Source organism: Lepus europaeus, chromosome 1 (assembly GCF_033115175.1).
Source record: "Lepus europaeus isolate LE1 chromosome 1, mLepTim1.pri, whole genome shotgun sequence".
NCBI lineage: Eukaryota > Metazoa > Chordata > Mammalia > Lagomorpha > Leporidae > Lepus > Lepus europaeus.
Window position 1 is genome coordinate 182,475,034 of NC_084827.1, and position 16,903 is coordinate 182,491,936.

General features: G+C 62.4%; 1 protein-coding gene across 2 annotated transcripts in view; it reads right to left on the reverse strand.

The window, feature by feature from the left end:
* Window positions 1-16,903, reverse strand: part of HDAC4 (histone deacetylase 4) — a 326,302-nt gene that overhangs the window by 273,637 nt on the left and 35,762 nt on the right. For both annotated transcript variants that reach the window (XM_062193964.1, XM_062193956.1), the window contains exon 2: window positions 16,541-16,764. In XM_062193964.1, coding sequence (XP_062049948.1) covers window positions 16,541-16,562 — 22 coding nt within the window. In that variant the 5' untranslated portion in view covers window positions 16,563-16,764. The remainder of the gene's footprint in view (window positions 1-16,540; window positions 16,765-16,903) is intronic.

Below are 16,903 nucleotides of genomic sequence, written 5' to 3' on the forward strand. Positions count from 1 at the left end.
AAGCCACTGCCTGCAGTGCCGGCATCCCATATGGGCGCCAGTTCAAGTCCCGGCTGCTCCTCTTCCAATCCAGCTCTCTGCTGTGGCCTGGGAAAGCAGTGGAAGATGGCCCAAGTCCTTGGGCCCCTGCACCCATGTGGGAGACCCGGAAGAAGCTCCTGGCTCCTGGCTTCGGATCAGCTCAGCTCTGGCCATTGCGGTGAGTTGGGGTGCAAACCAGTGGAATAGAAAACCTCTGTTCATGAAAAAGAGATCATTAAGGAGGAGAACAGGTAGGCTGGGCACCGGGTACAAGGCTGCTGCCTGGGATGTGCTCTTCCTGTCCCGGAGCGCCTGGTTCAAGTCCTGTCTGCTCAGCCTCCTGCCAGCACCCACCCTGGGAGGCAGCGAGTGCTGGCTCAGGTCCTTGGGCCCCTGCCACCCCGGGGGACCTGGACGGAGCACTGTGCTGCAGGCTTCCGGCCGACCCTGCCCTGCTGCTGTGGGTGCATGGAGTGAACCCACAGACAGGGGAGATCTGTCTGTCATCTGTCATCGGTCTCTCAAACTTTCAAATAAAATGAAAATGACTCAATAAGGATGTTTTAAAAACAAAGAGTAAAGGCAGCCCACAGACAGAAAAGAGCGACAGAAATAAGCAGCCAAAAGACTCGTATCCAGTCTATATAAATAGCTCTTCCAAATCAGCAAGAAACAGACACCCAGCTCCGCAGAGGAACAAAGGAGGTCGGTCAGCACGCACGTTCTTTCAAACCTGGGAACCACCAGGGAGACCAGCACCGTCCCACACCGGCGAGGAGGGAGCGTGGGGACCAGCGGAACCGCCATCTGCTGCTGGCCAGACACCGTGCCAGTCACTCTGCAAACCGCCTCGCAGGCGCACCTCGCACACCTCCACGGAGCAAGCCGCACGCGCACACACGCGAACCGCCTCCCAGGCGCACCTCGCACACCTCCACGGAGCAAGTCACACGCGCACACACGCGAACCGCCTCCCAGGCGCACAGGCGCACCTCGCACACCTCCACGGAGCAAGCCGCACGCGCACACACGCAAACCGCCTCCCAGGAGCACCTCGCACACCTCCACGGAGCAAGCCGCACACGCACACACGCAAACCGCCTCCCAGGAGCACCTCGCACACCTCCACGGAGCAAGCCGCACACGCACACACGCAAACCGCCTCCAGGCGCACCTCGCACACCTCCACGGAGCAAGTCCCACGTGCACACACGCGAACCGCCTCCCAGGCACACCTCGCACACCTCCACGGAGCAAGTCACACGCGCACACACACGAACCGCCTCCCGGGCGCACCTCGCACACCTCCACGGAGCAAGCCGCACGCGCACACGCGCAAACCGCCTCGCAGGCGCACCTCGCACACCTCCATGGAGCAAGTCACACGCGCACACACGCAAACCGCCTCCAGGCGCACCTCGCACACCTCCACGGAGCAAGTCGCACGCGCACACACGCAAACCGCCTCCCAGGCGCACCTCGCACACCTCCACGGAGCAAGCCGCACGCGCACACACGCAAACCGCCTCCAGGCGCACCTCGCACACCTCCACGGAGCAAGCCGCACGCGCACACACGCAAACCGCCTCGCAGGCGCACCTCGCACACCTCCACGGAGCAAGCCGCACGCGCACACACGCAAACCGCCTCCCGGGCGCACCTCGCACACCTCCACGGAGCAAGTCACACGCGCACACACGCAAACCGCCTCCAGGCGCACCTCGCACACCTCCACGGAGCAAGCCGCACGCGCACACACGCAAACCGCCTCCAGGCGCACCTCGCACACCTCCACGGAGCAAGTCACACGCGCACACACGCGAACCGCCTCGCAGGCGCACCTCGCACACCTCCACGGAGCAAGTCGCACGCGCACACACGCGAACCGCCTCGCAGGCGCACCTCGCACACCTCCACGGAGCAAGCCGCACGCGCACACACGAAAACCGCCTCGCAGGCGCACCTCGCACACCTCCACGGAGCAAGCCGCACGTGCACACACTGCAGGAACCTGCAGGGCCCGGTCAGTGCAGCATCTAACGGAAGCAAGGCAGAGGGAGTACCGTTTAGTTGGTCCCTACAAAGACCTCCCCGGTCGTGGTATGCTCCTACGGAGACCACCCCCATCATGGTATGTTCCCACGGAGACCACCCCCGTTGTGGTGGGTCCCTACAGAGACTACCCCTATCGTGGTATGTTCCCACGGAGACCCCCCCCCAAGTCGTGGTGGGTCCCTACGGAGACTACCCCCGTCGTGGTATGTTCCTATTGAGACCACCTCTGTCGTGGTATGTTCCTACAGAGACCACCCCCGTCGTGGTATGTTCCTACAGAGACCACCCCCGTCGTGGTATGTTCCAACAGAGACCACCTCTGTCTTGGTGGGTCCCTACAGAGACCACCCCCGTCATGGTATGTTTCTACGGAGACCACCCCTGTCGTGGTATGTTCCCACGGAGACCACCCCCGTCGTGGTATGTTCCCACGGAGACCACCCCCCGTTGTGCTGGGTCCCTACAGAGACCACCCCCGTCGTGGTATGTTCCCACGGAGACCACCCCCTGTTGTGCTGGGTCCCTACAGACACCCGTACCCCAGGGGAATGAAGAGCCGTCCGCACAGTGCTGGCCAATGGCACGTCGCACCTCTGAGTGGGAGGAGACTCAAGGAGCAAACATCGCAAGGCTCCGCCTACTACTACATAAAGTTCAAAAGCAGGAAAACCCACCCGAAGGTGTCGAGCTCGAAGGGTGCCTGCCAAAGGCAGAGGGCGGGGGTGCCGTGGCTGACAGGGACACGGGGCCTCCACTCGCGGTCCACACAGCAGTGACCGGGGTTTCCTTGTGTGAGAGTCCATCAAGCTAAGCGCTGGGGTTTGTCAGCAAGTCCACGCAGACAAGGGGCCCCCCGAGGCCCACCATGTGTGACGGCAACAGTGGAGAGACTCAACCACACTCAAGGTCCTGAGGTGCACTGGTTTAGAAAAATCCCTGAAGCAAAAACCTTCAGAGGGCTGCCAAGGACGGAGCAGATAAGGAGCCACAGAGAAGCCCTACAGATTCAATTCACTTTTCTAGCGCATATTTTATGAAAAACAGGGGTGCAGGTCACTGTCAGCTCGCAGGGGTACACTGCCCCTGCCAGCCGACAGGTTTATTCTACTCATGGGCCGGAATTCACATGGCCGTCCACACTGCACAAAGCTGGGCTCCCAGGTGGCCCCCAGGGCAGGGAAACACTACGCTGAGCTGGCTCAACGCACGCCTTCCAGGGCACGGGAAACTCACCCAGCACCAAGCCAGTCACCACGGGCTCAGGGACGCCACGCCACCTGTCTTACACAGACACACACATGCACGCACACACACACAGCCGGCTGCCCCTGCAAACGTTCTTCCCAGCAGGGAGGAGCGGGGCCCAGGAGCCCCAGGGCGAGGCGGCCCGGCCCCCTCCCACCGCGCTCGGCACCAGCGCCAGGCGGCCACGCTCTGCCCGGCGTGCTGTGCTCTCCCTCCCTGAGCTCCCAGCTCGCTTCCAGGAACGAAGCTAAATCGGCAGCGCATCCACACAGCGGACTGAGCCGACTGCCGCTCCCAAACACACGGACGCACGCGGCCCCTGGCTGTGCGTGACCCAGCTCTCCAGGCACAGCGAGCTCTGCAGAGGGCTGGCGCAAGCTACCAACAGCGAGAACCAGCAACGCTGGCCGGCGTTGGGCAACGCCACACCTTCGGGGGAGGCAAAGCAAACGGGCAGGGGCAGATGGTCAGAGATGGAGGAGGCCGGTCCCAGGCAGCCAGGGAGGCTGCCCCGCCCCCCGGCCCCCCGCCAGGTGTTCAGGGTCCCAGGCTGCACACAAGGGAAGGGAACCGGGAAGAGCACGGAGCGAGAACTCAGCTCTGCGCCGCGAGGTCCAGGCCCACAGCCGCAGGTCTCACACCAGTCCGGAGGAGCGGGCTGCTGAGAGCTGTGGGGTGCCCTGCCAGCCCACAGCTGTGCATCCCTGGGGCCTGCCTGGCCCTCTTCCTCACTTATCCCCCACCACACACAGCTGGGAGTAGCCGTCTCCATCTCCCCCCACCCCCTGCCCTCCCCCCTGCCCCCCCAAGTCTAGGAGCAGCAGTCCCTACCATCTCCCCCCACCCCCTGCCCTCCTCCCCCAGTCCAGGAGCAGCAGTCTCCCTCCCCCCACCCCCTGCCCTCCCTCCCCCCACCCCCTGCCCTCCTCCCCCAGTCTAGGAGCAGCAGTCTCCCTCCCCCCAGCCCCTGCCCTCCCTGCCTCCCCCCAGTCTAAGAGCAGCAGGCTCTCTCCCCCCACCCCCTGCCCTCCCTCCCCCCTCCAGGAGCAACAGTCTCCCTCCCCCCATCCCCTGCCCTCCTCCCCCCATCTAGGAGCAGCAGTCTCCCTCCCCCCACCCCCTGCCCTCCCTGCCCCTCACCCCCCCAGTCTAGGAGCAGCAGGCTTCCCCCCCCCACCCCTGTCCTCCTCCCCCACACCTGCCCTCAGCCCTGCCTTCCTCTCCCTGGCTCAGCCCCCTGAACCCCTTTTACTGAGACCCCCAGCAGCTCAGTGAAGTCTGTGATCGGGAGGGGCCCTCGCCCGTCCCACCCGTAAACATCAAATGGCGTCTATTTATAACAAGCTACTCGGAGTTCAAGACTTAGTCACATCTCCTTTTTAATCCGAAACCAGCATTCGATTCTTAGAAATAAGATACTCAATACAAAAAGCCAGGATGTAAGCTCTCATGTTCTAGGGCAGCTCTCAGCCTGCTCCAGCTGTCTTAGGGTTCCCAACGATCCTGATGTACACAGGTCAGCAGTGAGAGACCAGCGTTCAAGGAGATTCTGAGCTCAGTCAGTCCAGATGATTCCATGAGCATCCCAGACAAGAGTGAAGCTAGCAGCATTTCAAAAGCCCCTGGTGGGCGGAAGACGCCGGAGCAGGTGCCACGCGGGCCACAGCCCACAGACACACAGCCCATGCCACGGCTGAGCCTCTGCCAGGTGCTCTGGTTCAGTCGCCCAGCGGCAGTGTTTGGTTTCCAGGGCAAACGTGTGCATAAAACCAACTCGAAAGGCAGCCACATAAGCTGTGACGTCACAGGTCACCTGTTTCAGCATCAACTTGTAAAAGCTACGCAGTTCATATAAACCAGCTGGCTTTGTGGAACACAAGAGTGGAGATGTCCTCCATCTGGGCCAGCTCAGATCCCCTGAGCCACCTGGCGCTCGGGCCAGGTACGGGCAGCTGCCTCGCCCTAGTGGGCTACAGCTGCAAACACAGGGTCTCCCCCTCCCCCACGTCTCACTGCCCCGTGAAGGCCTCTGCCGTCACCCACCTGCCAGGCTGCCGAGCCAGACCAGCGGCATGACCTAGGCTCCTCAGAGGGAGGCACCCTCAGGGGCCGACAGGCAGGGCGAGAGGACTCCGCGCCCAGCCCCGGGTGAGCCCCGACACGCGGCTTCAGACCCGGAAGCTGGCGAGCGCTGCTGAAACACTCTGCCCCGGCAGCTGGAGCAACCCAGGAAGATCCAACCGTGCGTCTCCTCCTGCCATGGTGCCGAGGCGTGGAACGGCGTCCCTCGGCCAGGCTCCGGGGGGATGCACCAGAGGCACACACGCACAGCCCAGCAGGTACGGACCCGAAACACCGTTTTCTTAGGAACCGTCATTGTCGGGGCCAGAAGAACGCCCCAAACTCAACAACAGTGCCCCCTGGGGCTCTCACACTCAACCCTGTGCACACACACACACACACTGTGGCTCTCACACTCAACCCTGTGCGCGCACACACACACACACACTGTGGCTCTCACGTCCATCCCTGCACACACACACACACACACACTGGGGCTCTCACCTCAATCCCTGCACACACACACACACACACGAGGCCTCCAGGAGACGCCTGCCAAGCACCCAGGGGCGTCATGTCTGCGTCCGGGCCGCACCGCCCAGCGGCGCACAGGTGTGGGTGTGTGCAGACTGGCTACGAGAAGGGCTGGCTAGAAGCACAGGGTCGGCCCCCCTCCACCCCGGCCAGGCGGCCTCTGCTGCCAGCAGCCAGCTCACGGCAAACCTTAGATGGGACAAGCCAGGGGTGGGGGTGGGGGCGCATCTGTGCTACTCACCTGGGGGAAACAAACCGGATCAAACCACAGGAAGACAGGAGAGCAGCCGAGCACTCTGCTCTGTGGCCAGAGGGACCCAGTGGGCCCCGTCTGCTGCTGCTTCCCCAAGGCCGGGCTGCTGGGACGCTGGTGACCAAGACCACAGGGCCGCTCAGCACGTCCAGGCCCGGCCCGCGCGGCCACTGCTGCTAGATGAGCCCCTGCAGCCTCCCCGCCAGTCCCTGGGCTCCCTACCTACCGCTGCCTGGAGGTGACCGCAGCACCTCTCAGAACAGCCCCGGGGCTACCGGCATCAACACCCACCTTCAGAAAGCACTGCGGCGGCCCTGGCAAAACCAAGCCCCGTGAGGAGACCCCCAACGAGGGCGCCCGAGCCCCGCCACCCTCAGCCCTGAGCGTCTCCCTCTAGAGCAGGCCTCGCACTCCACTGCTCTGGGGCCGCAGCTCCAATGACAGCGCGCCCAGGGGAGAAGACGGCCCTTCCCGCCCACCACCCACCACCGCGGCCTCTGTCACTGAGCAGTGACCACCAGCGTCCAGCTGGCCTCTGGCTCCCCACTGCGATGTCACCGCAGCATCCGTACCACCTGGGCCTCGATTTGCAACACACGCCCAGGACCCAGCACGCAAAGCTGGACAAAACCACCAGGGGAAGCCCCGCATTCGTGTCTCCAGGCCTCGAGTACCCAAGAGGGACGAAAGGAGTGCTGCCCCCTCCCGCCCTGCTCACTGAATGGAGCTGAAGAGAGTGTGCTACCGACCCACCAACCGCGGGAGAACGTGCTCTCACTCCGCCACGGGGAGACACGGCAGGTGTGGAAGCCAAGACAGCGCCACAGTGGACAGCTCAGTGCGGAACCCAGGGGTGTTAGGGCAAGCCGCACTCCCCCTACCCCCCGCAACCCCCCTGCGTGACCCTGTAGCTTCTGTGACTGGAGGTGCTCCCTGGGGCCGCGGCACCTGCTGTGGTCTGAATGTGTATTCCCCAAATTTCAGGCTGGAACCTGAGCCCCAGTGCAACAGGAGTGAGGGCGCCGTGGGCCCCCCTGCTGATGGGGACTGCAGTCCTCACGGGAGAGGCTCAGGGCAGCGCCCTCGCCCCAGCTGCCACCACCTGCAAGGCAGAAGGCCCCCTAGAGCAGCTGAGCTGGGCCCTGGTGCTGGCCTTGCGAGTCATCCAGCCTAGGGCACCTGTTACAGCAGCCTGCACCTGAACACCAGACCCACAGAACGTGGCTGCCAATCACGAACTTCCCCGGCGATGGAGAGCTCTCGTGGGCAGGGACCCCGTGAGGACAGCGCTGACCCCCGGCAGCAGGCACTGCGAGCCACACAGCAGCCAGTGTGAGTGGCCGGGCCCCTGTGTGTGCACACATGTGTGCGTGTATCACGCCCTGAGTTTTACGACCCTGCCTTGTGAACACATGCAGGAGGAGGAGGCCCTCCCGAAGTTCACGGGAAAGAACACGCGTGGCCCTGACAATTCTTTGGCACCAAAATAAACTGATCTTTTAAGTCAATTTTCCATGACCTTTCTGAAGTACCCACGTATCAGTAGGGTAGACACCAGCTATAACACTGGACACTTCTTTATGGTAAAATCCCCAAAGCTCTAAAGCCATCGTCTTGGCCTGGAACCTTGTAGTTCTGAGTGCGGACGGCACAGGCAGGTGAGAACAGCCAGAGAGCGCTGAGGAAGTATGCAGTGGGCGGATGCAGGCCCCGCGTGCGGCCTGCAGTGCCTCCCAGGGACGGGCCGCCTCCACGCTCACAGGGGCGGGCTGCCTCCACGCTCCCAGGGACGGGCCGCCTCCACGCTCACAGGGGCGGGCTGCCTCCACGCTCCCAGGGGCGGGCCGCCTCCACGCTCACGGGGACGGGCCGCCTCCACGCTCCCGGGCATGGGCCGCCTCCACGCTCCCAGGGGCGGGCCACCTCCACGCTCCAGGGCACGGGCCGCCTCCACGCTCACAGGGCCCATGGGCTCTGAGCCCCACACTGCCATGCCCTGCTCCCCAGGACGCCGAATGTGCTTTTCTAGGAAAGGAAGGGGGCAGGGCCGGAGCAGCTCCCAACAGGGGCACTGCTGGTCTCTCCCCGCTAGGAGCCCATGTCCCCTACTCCTGACTGAGTGGCTACGAGCAGACCAACTTAGACACGCAAAGCCAGAGGCCAGTGTGCGACAGGTGGCCGTCTCCCTCACCTGACCATCTGACCCACTGCACTGCTGCTACAAGTGTCCATTTCTCTCTGCACACTCACGAGGCGTGCAAGCAGGGAGACGGCAGGTGCAGCACCACAGCTCGGGTTGGCCGCGGTCACCCGGTGAACTTTCAATCCCAGCCCCCTGGGGACTGGCAGAGAGCTCTCAGAGGAGGTTCACACACACCACCCGACACAGCGCCAAAGCAGGCCACCCCAGGCCCCCGCCACCTTTCTCCCACCTCCCAGAGCCCTCCCTGCAGGTGCTGCTCTGCCTTCACAGCGGACCCACAGGTCCTTTCTGTGCACACACCTCTCCTGACAGCACAGACCTCCGCAGGGGATGACTCCACGCCTGGCCCCTCTCCTGTCCTGCAGCCCCACGCACCTGGGGAGGATTCGTTCCTAACTGTGCCCAAGGAGCCCCAGGGAGACGCACAGCTGATGCCGGTGCCAGGCCAGCCTCGGAGCAGCTCTCAGCCTGAGCCCAAACCCAGACGGCAGGGAGCGCTGGTCTCCTGGCCTGCGGGACGGAACGCAGGTGCAGCCCACTCCCCAGGGCCCTCACGCCACACAAAGGACACGTGTGGAACGCGAGTCACGACTCCGCTGTCCTTTTCATCTCAGAAGCACAGCAGAGCTGCACTCAGAGCACGCAGCCAGGTAGTGCCCACGCGTGACAACCCGAGCTCTAGCGGCCACGCTAAAACACAGCCCCTTCAGCGGGAGCAGCCAGGTAGTGCCCACGCGTGACAACCCGCGCTCTCCCGGCCACGCTAAAACACAGCCCCTTCAGCGGGAGCAGCCAGGTAGTGCCCACGCGTGACAACCCGCGCTCTCCCGGCCACGCTAAAACACAGCCCCTTCAGCGGGAGCAGCCAGGCAGTGTTCACGCGTGACAACCCGCGCTCTCCCGGCCACGCTAAAACACAGCCCCTTCAGCGGGAGCAGCCAGGCAGTGTTCACGCGTGACAACCCGCGCTCTCCCGGCCACGCTAAAACACAGCCCCTTCAGCGGGAGCAGCTAGGCAGTGCCCACGCGTGACAACCCGCGCTCTCCCGGCCACGCTAAAACACAGCCCCTTCAGCGGGAGCAGCCAGGCAGTGCCCACGCGTGATACCCCGAGCTCTCCCGGCCACGCTAAAACACAGCCCCTTCAGCGGGAGCAGCTGGGCAGTGTTCACGCGTGACAACCCGCGCTCTCCCGGCCACGCTAAAACACAGCCCCTTCAGCGGGAGCAGCCAGGCAGTGCCCACGCGTGATACCCCGAGCTCTCCCGGCCACGCTAAAACACAGCCCCTTCAGCGGGAGCAGCTGGGCAGTGTTCACGCGTGACAACCCGCGCTCTCCCGGCCACGCTAAAACACAGCCCCTTCAGCGGGAGCAGCCAGGCAGTGCCCACGCGTGATACCCCGAGCTCTCCCGGCCACGCTAAAACACAGCCCCTTCAGCGGGAGCAGCTGGGCAGTGTTCACGCGTGACAACCCGCGCTCTCCCGGCCACGCTAAAACACAGCCCCTTCAGCGGGAGCAGCCAGGCAGTGCCCACGCGTGATACCCCGAGCTCTCCCGGCCACGCTAAAACACAGCCCCTTCAGCGGGAGCAGCTGGGCAGTGTTCACGCGTGACAACCCGCGCTCTCCCGGCCACGCTAAAACACAGCCCCTTCAGCGGGAGCAGCTCCCAGCACCTGCACCTGCCCGTGTGCGGCCCACACCACCGGGCACCTCGATCACGGCTCTGTCACATGCCACACCCCGCGCTGCGCTCAATGGCTCCTGATGCTGCGGCGCCGGTTTTCCTTGTCAAACACACGGGGTTCATCTGGAGGCGCCATGTCATTAATCATCCAACATTCAGCATCACAGAGCTCACAAATCTGCATCTGGACAATGGGGGCTTTGAGGAAAGGACACAAATGCAAATGTTCCGCAAACTGTGGGAGAATTTTCGGAGATTACCAAAACAAACCATCACGCTCCATTGACAGTAAATTCCTGGGCTCTTCATATCCACTGAGTATTCCTGATTTGTAAAAGACAAAACACAATTTGAGGATCTCAGAAAAAACAAGTAAGTCGAAAAATAAGTCCTTGTGTCTATGTGATTTCCAGAACAAACCTTGCCTGATTAAGATCCCAGATGATGACGGCGCATAGGATCCGGGACGGGGACAGCTTGAGAGCAGCAAACAGGGCCACACGGGCTGCTGGGCGGGGCCCGGGAGGGGGCTATGCAGCCTCAGAAAGCACCCTGGGGGATCCCTGACAGCTCCCTCTTCAGAAAGCAGGGGGAGAAGGTGCCCCGCCCACGTCCTGAACGCCTGGGGTGGGAGGAAGGTGCCCAGCCCAGCATCCTGAACGCCCGAGGGGAGAAGGTGCCCAGCCCAGCATCCTGAACGCCCGAGGGGGAGAAGGTGCCCAGCCCACGTCCTGAATGCCTGGGGGAAGAAGGTGCCCAGCCCACGTCCTGAACGCCCGAGGGGGAGAAGGTGCCCCGCCCACTGTACCCACCATCCTGAACGCCCGAGGGGGAGAAGGTGCCCAGCCCACGTCCTGAACGCCCGGGGGGAGAAGGTGCCCAGCCCACGTCCTGAACGCCCGAGGGGGAGAAGGTGCCCAGCCCACGTCCTGAACGCCCGAGGGGGAGAAGGTGCCCAGCCCACGTCCTGAACGCCCGAGGGGGAGAAGGTGCCCAGCCCACGTCCTGAACGCCCGAGGGGGAGAAGGTGCCCAGCCCACGTCCTGAACGCCCGAGGGGGAGAAGGTGCCCAGCCCACGTCCTGAACGCCCGAGGGGGAGAAGGTGCCCCGCCCACTGTACCCACCATCCTGAACGCCCGAGGGGGAGAAGGTGCCCAGCCCACGTCCTGAACGCCCGAGGGGGAGAAGGTGCCCCGCCCACTGTACCCACCATCCTGAACACCCGAGGGGGAGAAGGTGCCCAGCCCACGTCCTGAATGCCTGGGGGGAGAAGGTGCCCAGCCCACGTCCTGAACACCCGAGGGGGAGAAGGTGCCCCGCCCACTGTACCCACCATCCTGAACACCCGAGGGGGAGAAGGTGCCCAGCCCACGTCCTGAACGCCCGAGGGGGAGAAGGTGCCCAGCCCACGTCCTGAACGCCCGGGGGGAGAAGGTGCCCAGCCCACGTCCTGAACGCCCGGGGGGAGAAGGTGCCCAGCCCACGTCCTGAACGCCCGAGGGGGAGAAGGTGCCCAGCCCACGTCCTGAACGCCTGGGGTGGGGGGAAGGTGCCCAGCCCATGTCCTGAACGCCTGGGGGGAGAAGGTGCCCAGCCCACGTCCTGAATGCCTGGGGGGAGAAGGTGCCCAGCCCACGTCCTGAACGCCTGGGGGGAGAAGGTGCCCAGCCCACGTCCTGAACGCCCAAGGGGAGAAGGTGCCCCGCTCACCGTCCTGTACGCCCTAGAGGAAGGTGCCCAGCCCACTGTACCCACCATCCTTAACGCCCTAGAGGAAGGTGTCCAGCCCACCGTACCCACTGTCCCGAACGCCCGAGGCCCTTCTGTTTTCTTCAGCCAAGAACCTGCACTGAAGGAGCTGGTCCATCCTGCCCAGCAGCCCGGTCCCACCAGTCCCCAGGGCCAGCCACGCCCCTTCACAGAGGGTCGGGGAAAGGTCCTCTCTGGTAGGCCTGGCCGCTCGCACTCCCCTGAACTCAGACCCTGTCTCTTTGCCTGTGCCGCCCCAGACTGCCACCGACAGGCTTGCCCGCTGCCTGCATGCCCGTCCCGAGAGCCGGTTTGCTCAGCACCCTAGCCTGTGGCCCAGGCCTCTCCCAGGGACTGCCAGCACCCACTACAAGCTGCCCCGAATCCATGCTATTGTGCTAACCACAGAGCCGCAAAATCCATGTTCTCCCTTTCACACTCTGCAAGTATTCCTGAAACAGCCAGCCACCACCCAGCGCGGCTTCCATGCCCCAAATGTCTCCTTTATTAGATCACTTCGGTATTAAAATAGAGGAAGCCTGGTGGCCACGCTGGTTGAAATAAACAGAGCCAAGATCAAACACATGAGAAGGGAGCGTGGAGAATGAAGGAACCCAGACCCTCAGCGGCAAGCAGCCCGGGGCAGGCGCTCGTCCTGGGGGAGCTCCAGATGGAAGCTTCCCGCTGGCTGGGAGACCTCAGCCCCGGGGCCGCAAATCACTGGGTTCCTGGGCCGCAGACTCCATGGCTGCGTCCACGGGGAGGGTCTGCAGAGCAGCCATCAGCAGCCTTAGAATGGCCTACAGGAAAGCCACGCCTCTCAGGGCCGGGGTGAGACAGCACCCCTGCCCTGTTTCCCCAGGGCCCTGTCCCCAGGCAGCTCCCAGAAACACCCTGGAGGCGAGGACGTCCAGAGAGGTGGGTGAAGGGCACGGCGGGGGCGGGGGGGGAGCACATGTGATGTGAGTGGCCGAGGGACGACGGCCGGCTCCGGAGTGCCCAGTCACATCACCAGCATCCAGGCATACTCAGGTCACCCGGGAGAGCAGGAGAACAGGAGGGCAGGCCGTGGGTGCCTGGCCTCCGTGCCCCGTGAGCTCGCCGGGCCTGCCCCAGCACATCCCACCAGGGCGGCTCTGCAGCACAGGGCGAGGCGAGCAGCAGAGAGCTGCCAGGCTCTGTCCAAAGAAGGGTTCTTGCAGCTCAGTCAGTCCAGGCTCTCCGGGCTGCCCGCGGCATGAGACAGTTATTTAGAGCAGTAAAATCCCAACAGTTAAGCAGCTTTTACGTCAGAGAACCAGGGCCTGGCTCTGGCAAAGCTCAGTGAGAACAGCAATAAAACCCTAACACACACCTCGCCCAGCACCAGAGGGGCTTCGACAGGCACACGGGGGGGAGGGGCACCCACAGCAAATGAAAGGGCCACTTTGTCACGGGGGCAAAGCCAAATTACACCGCCACTGTGGGGGACCCGAAGGCGACCACCCTCCACCGGGTGGCGAGCACTGCGCCAGGCCACGTGGGAGCAGGCCAAGTGGGCGGGCCCTGTGCCAGGTGGGCGGGCAGGCCAGCCAGGAGAGGAGACACCGACACCGTGGAAGGAAGACAGGCACGTGGCCGCGGGGACTCAACGTTAGGGTCTGTGTGACGCTGGGACAGGACAGGACACAGCCCCTCTGGCTTGGGGACAAAGGAGAGAGGGGCCTTGTATCTGTGCCTACAACATCCAGAGATTCCCCGTGCAAGGGAGCACACTGAGTAACTGTGTGTTAACTATTTCTCTTCCCCTCAAACATCTACCACAGTGACGGGAGAGAAATAAAATTGGGAAAGGGTTCCCAGCAGTGCTCGGCAAGGGGCAAACAGGTGCATCCACTGGCAAGAAGGCTGGAGCGAGGGAGTGGGTCAGACGTGCAAAAGGACGGCAGTGAGAAGCTGTGTGCTCACACAGGACCACGTGGGGCTGACACGGGCACAGGGCCCCGTGTGCTCACACAGGACAGCGTGGGGCTGACACGGGCACAGGGCCCCGTGTGCTCACACAGGACAGCGTGGGGCTGTTAGATTCATGCAACCTTCTCTAGCCCAAGAGTTATTACACCAAGAGTTCTCTCCAAACGCCCGGGCAGCCCACACAGGAGCTGCTGGGCTACACCGTGTTGCACAGAACACGTGCACACCCGTGTAATCGGCGAACCAGACTGGCCATTTTCTCCTGGCATGCCAACAGCAACTGAACAGCCTGGGACTGCCCGGTACTGGTGGGGCACCGCTGCCCACGGTGAGGACAGTGCCCGGGACGCCATGCGTGGGCAACAGCAGGCAGCTCACCACACACCACTGCCCCAGCTGCCACTGGGACGAACTGGGACGAACTGGTCCCAGGGAGACACTTCAAGACAGCGCACAGTAGGTGCATAATAGCTGTTACAACTAGTGCTGCAACCACACAATTATCCATTCACAAGCCATCAAGAGTGAGTGTCACATACACGACTGACGTCAGAAATGTTCATAATACATTAAGATGGGAAAAGCATAAACACAACGTATGGAATTAGACTCTTAAAATGTTTACAACCAGACACCCTGTTTACACACAGGAAAAAGACCCCACCCCTCCCGCAGCGCCCTGCAGGGGCAGGAGGCAGCACCAGGCCCATCCTGTGCCCACTGCGCACCGACCCCGGGGACCCCACTGTGCCTCCCAAAGACCGTAAACCGTTTCTGTACATCAATCCGTACGAGAACAACGTAATCAACAAAGCCTTCACGTCCAACTAAACCCGGAGCCAGGGCAGAGCCACGCACACCTCCGGGGTGTGCGAGAGTTCCGGCCAATTCCAAAGTGGAAACCCAAGCCCAGGCCAGAGACCGGCGCCACCAGCGTCCTCGCCAGCATCCACGCAGCGGAGCGGCCGCTATGCCTGTAAACAGAGCAGGCCACACGCTGGCGGACGCCCGGGAGCACGCTTGGGGCTCCACCACAGCGCACACACCGCAACGCCCTCCGGGCCTGGGCCCACACACGCACCTGAGGACAAGGGCAGACACAGCTGCCGCCGCCCCGTGACGCTCCTCAAGCTTCTTCGCTCCCCAGTCTGGTACCAGCCGGGGCTGCAGGGAAGACGGCACGCTCAGGAGACGCTCAGCCCGGCACCTAGCAAACACCAAGGCTGATCACCCGCCACCACCTGCGGCTGCCAGCACGAGCGCTCCCGTACCGGCCCAGGGGCCCAGCACAGCACAGCCACCCAACCACCTCCATGAAAACCAAAGCAGTGGGAAGGGAAGCCAACTCCACTCACACACTGACCTTCAAACATCACCTTGAAGAGCAATTCTCTCCTCCTGGCACGAACGAACCCAAGTGGGCAGGCCAACGGCAGCCAAAGCCTTCCTCCCACGCCCACGAGGCTCGTAAGTTCTGCTCCCCTACAGGCAGAACCACCTCTCTGCTTTGCACCTGCAGCCGTCGCAAACCAGCAGTAACCATGACCGAGAGACCGAAATCCAGCAACAGGCAGTAACCATGACCGAGAGACTGAAATCCAGCAAACCAGCAGTAACCATGACCGAGAGACCGAAATCCAGCAACAGGCAGTAACCATGACCGAGAGACTGAAATCCAGCAAACCAGCAGTAACCATGACCGAGAGACCGAAATCCAGCAACAGGCAGTAACCATGACCGAGAGACTGAAATCCAGCAAACCAGCAGTAACCATGACCGAGAGACCGAAATCCAGCAACAGGCAGTAACCATGACCGAGAGACTGAAATCCAGCAAACCAGCAGTAACCATGACCGAGAGACCGAAAACCAGCAACAGGCAGTAACCATGACCGAGAGACTGAAATCCAGCAAACCAGCAGTAACCATGACCAAGAGACTGAAATCCAGCCACAGGCAGTAACCATGACCGAGAGACTGAAATCCAGCAAACCAGCAGTAACCATGACCGAGAGACTGAAATCCAGCAACAGGCAGTAACCATGACCGAGAGACTGAAATCCAGCAACAGGCAGTAACCATGACCGAGAGACTGAAATCCAGCAAACCAGCAGTAACCATGACCGAGAGACCGAAATCCAGCCACAGGCAGTAACCATGACCGAGAGACTGAAATCCAGCAAACCAGCAGTAACCATGACCGAGAGACTGAAATCCAGCAACAGGCAGTAACCATGACCGAGAGACTGAAATCCAGCAAACCAGCAGTAACCATGACCGAGAGACTGAAATCCAGCAAACCAGCAGTAACCATGACCGAGAGACCGAAATCCAGCAACAGGCAGTAACCATGACCGAGAGACTGAAATCCAGCAAACCAGCAGTAACCATGACCAAGAGACTGAAATCCAGCCACAGGCAGTAACCATGACCGAGAGACCGAAATCCAGCAACAGGCAGTAACCATGACCAAGAGACTGAAATCCAGCCACAGGCAGTAACCATGACCGAGAGACTGAAATCCAGCAAACCAGCAGTAACCATGACCGAGAGACCGAAATCCAGCAACAGGCAGTAACCATGACCGAGAGACTGAAATCCAGCCACAGGCAGTAACCATGACCGAGAGACTGAAATCCAGCAAACCAGCAGTAACCATGACCGAGAGACTGAAATCCAGCCACAGGCTGCAGTCACAAGTAACTTCATTCTGTTATCGGGGCGGGGGTAGAAAAAAAAAGCCCAGTGTTCGCCCCGAAAACCACAGAGCGGCCTACCTGGGTGGCTTTGGGAGCTCATTGCTAGCTGCGTCTACTCCAAGTGATTCAAATGGCTCAAACTCTCCACGAAAGCAGCTCCCACCGAGATCCAACTTCAGCAACAGACGCGGGAGCAGGGGCGCGGCGAGGGCTGGCCACGGCCGTCCTGGCGGACAAGGCCCTGGGAGCCAAGTAATCCAGGAGGAGAGCGGAGGTCCTCAGCCGGCTTCCAGCGGGCGAACCTGCGTAGGCAAAAAGAGAAGAGGGGCTTCAGTCGGACTGTGCACCTGCTATCCACAGCGCCACACAGCTCGCACAGGACGCGGCTACCACACGCGCCCTCTGGGGTTTCTGTCAGTCAATCATATTGCGTGGGGATGT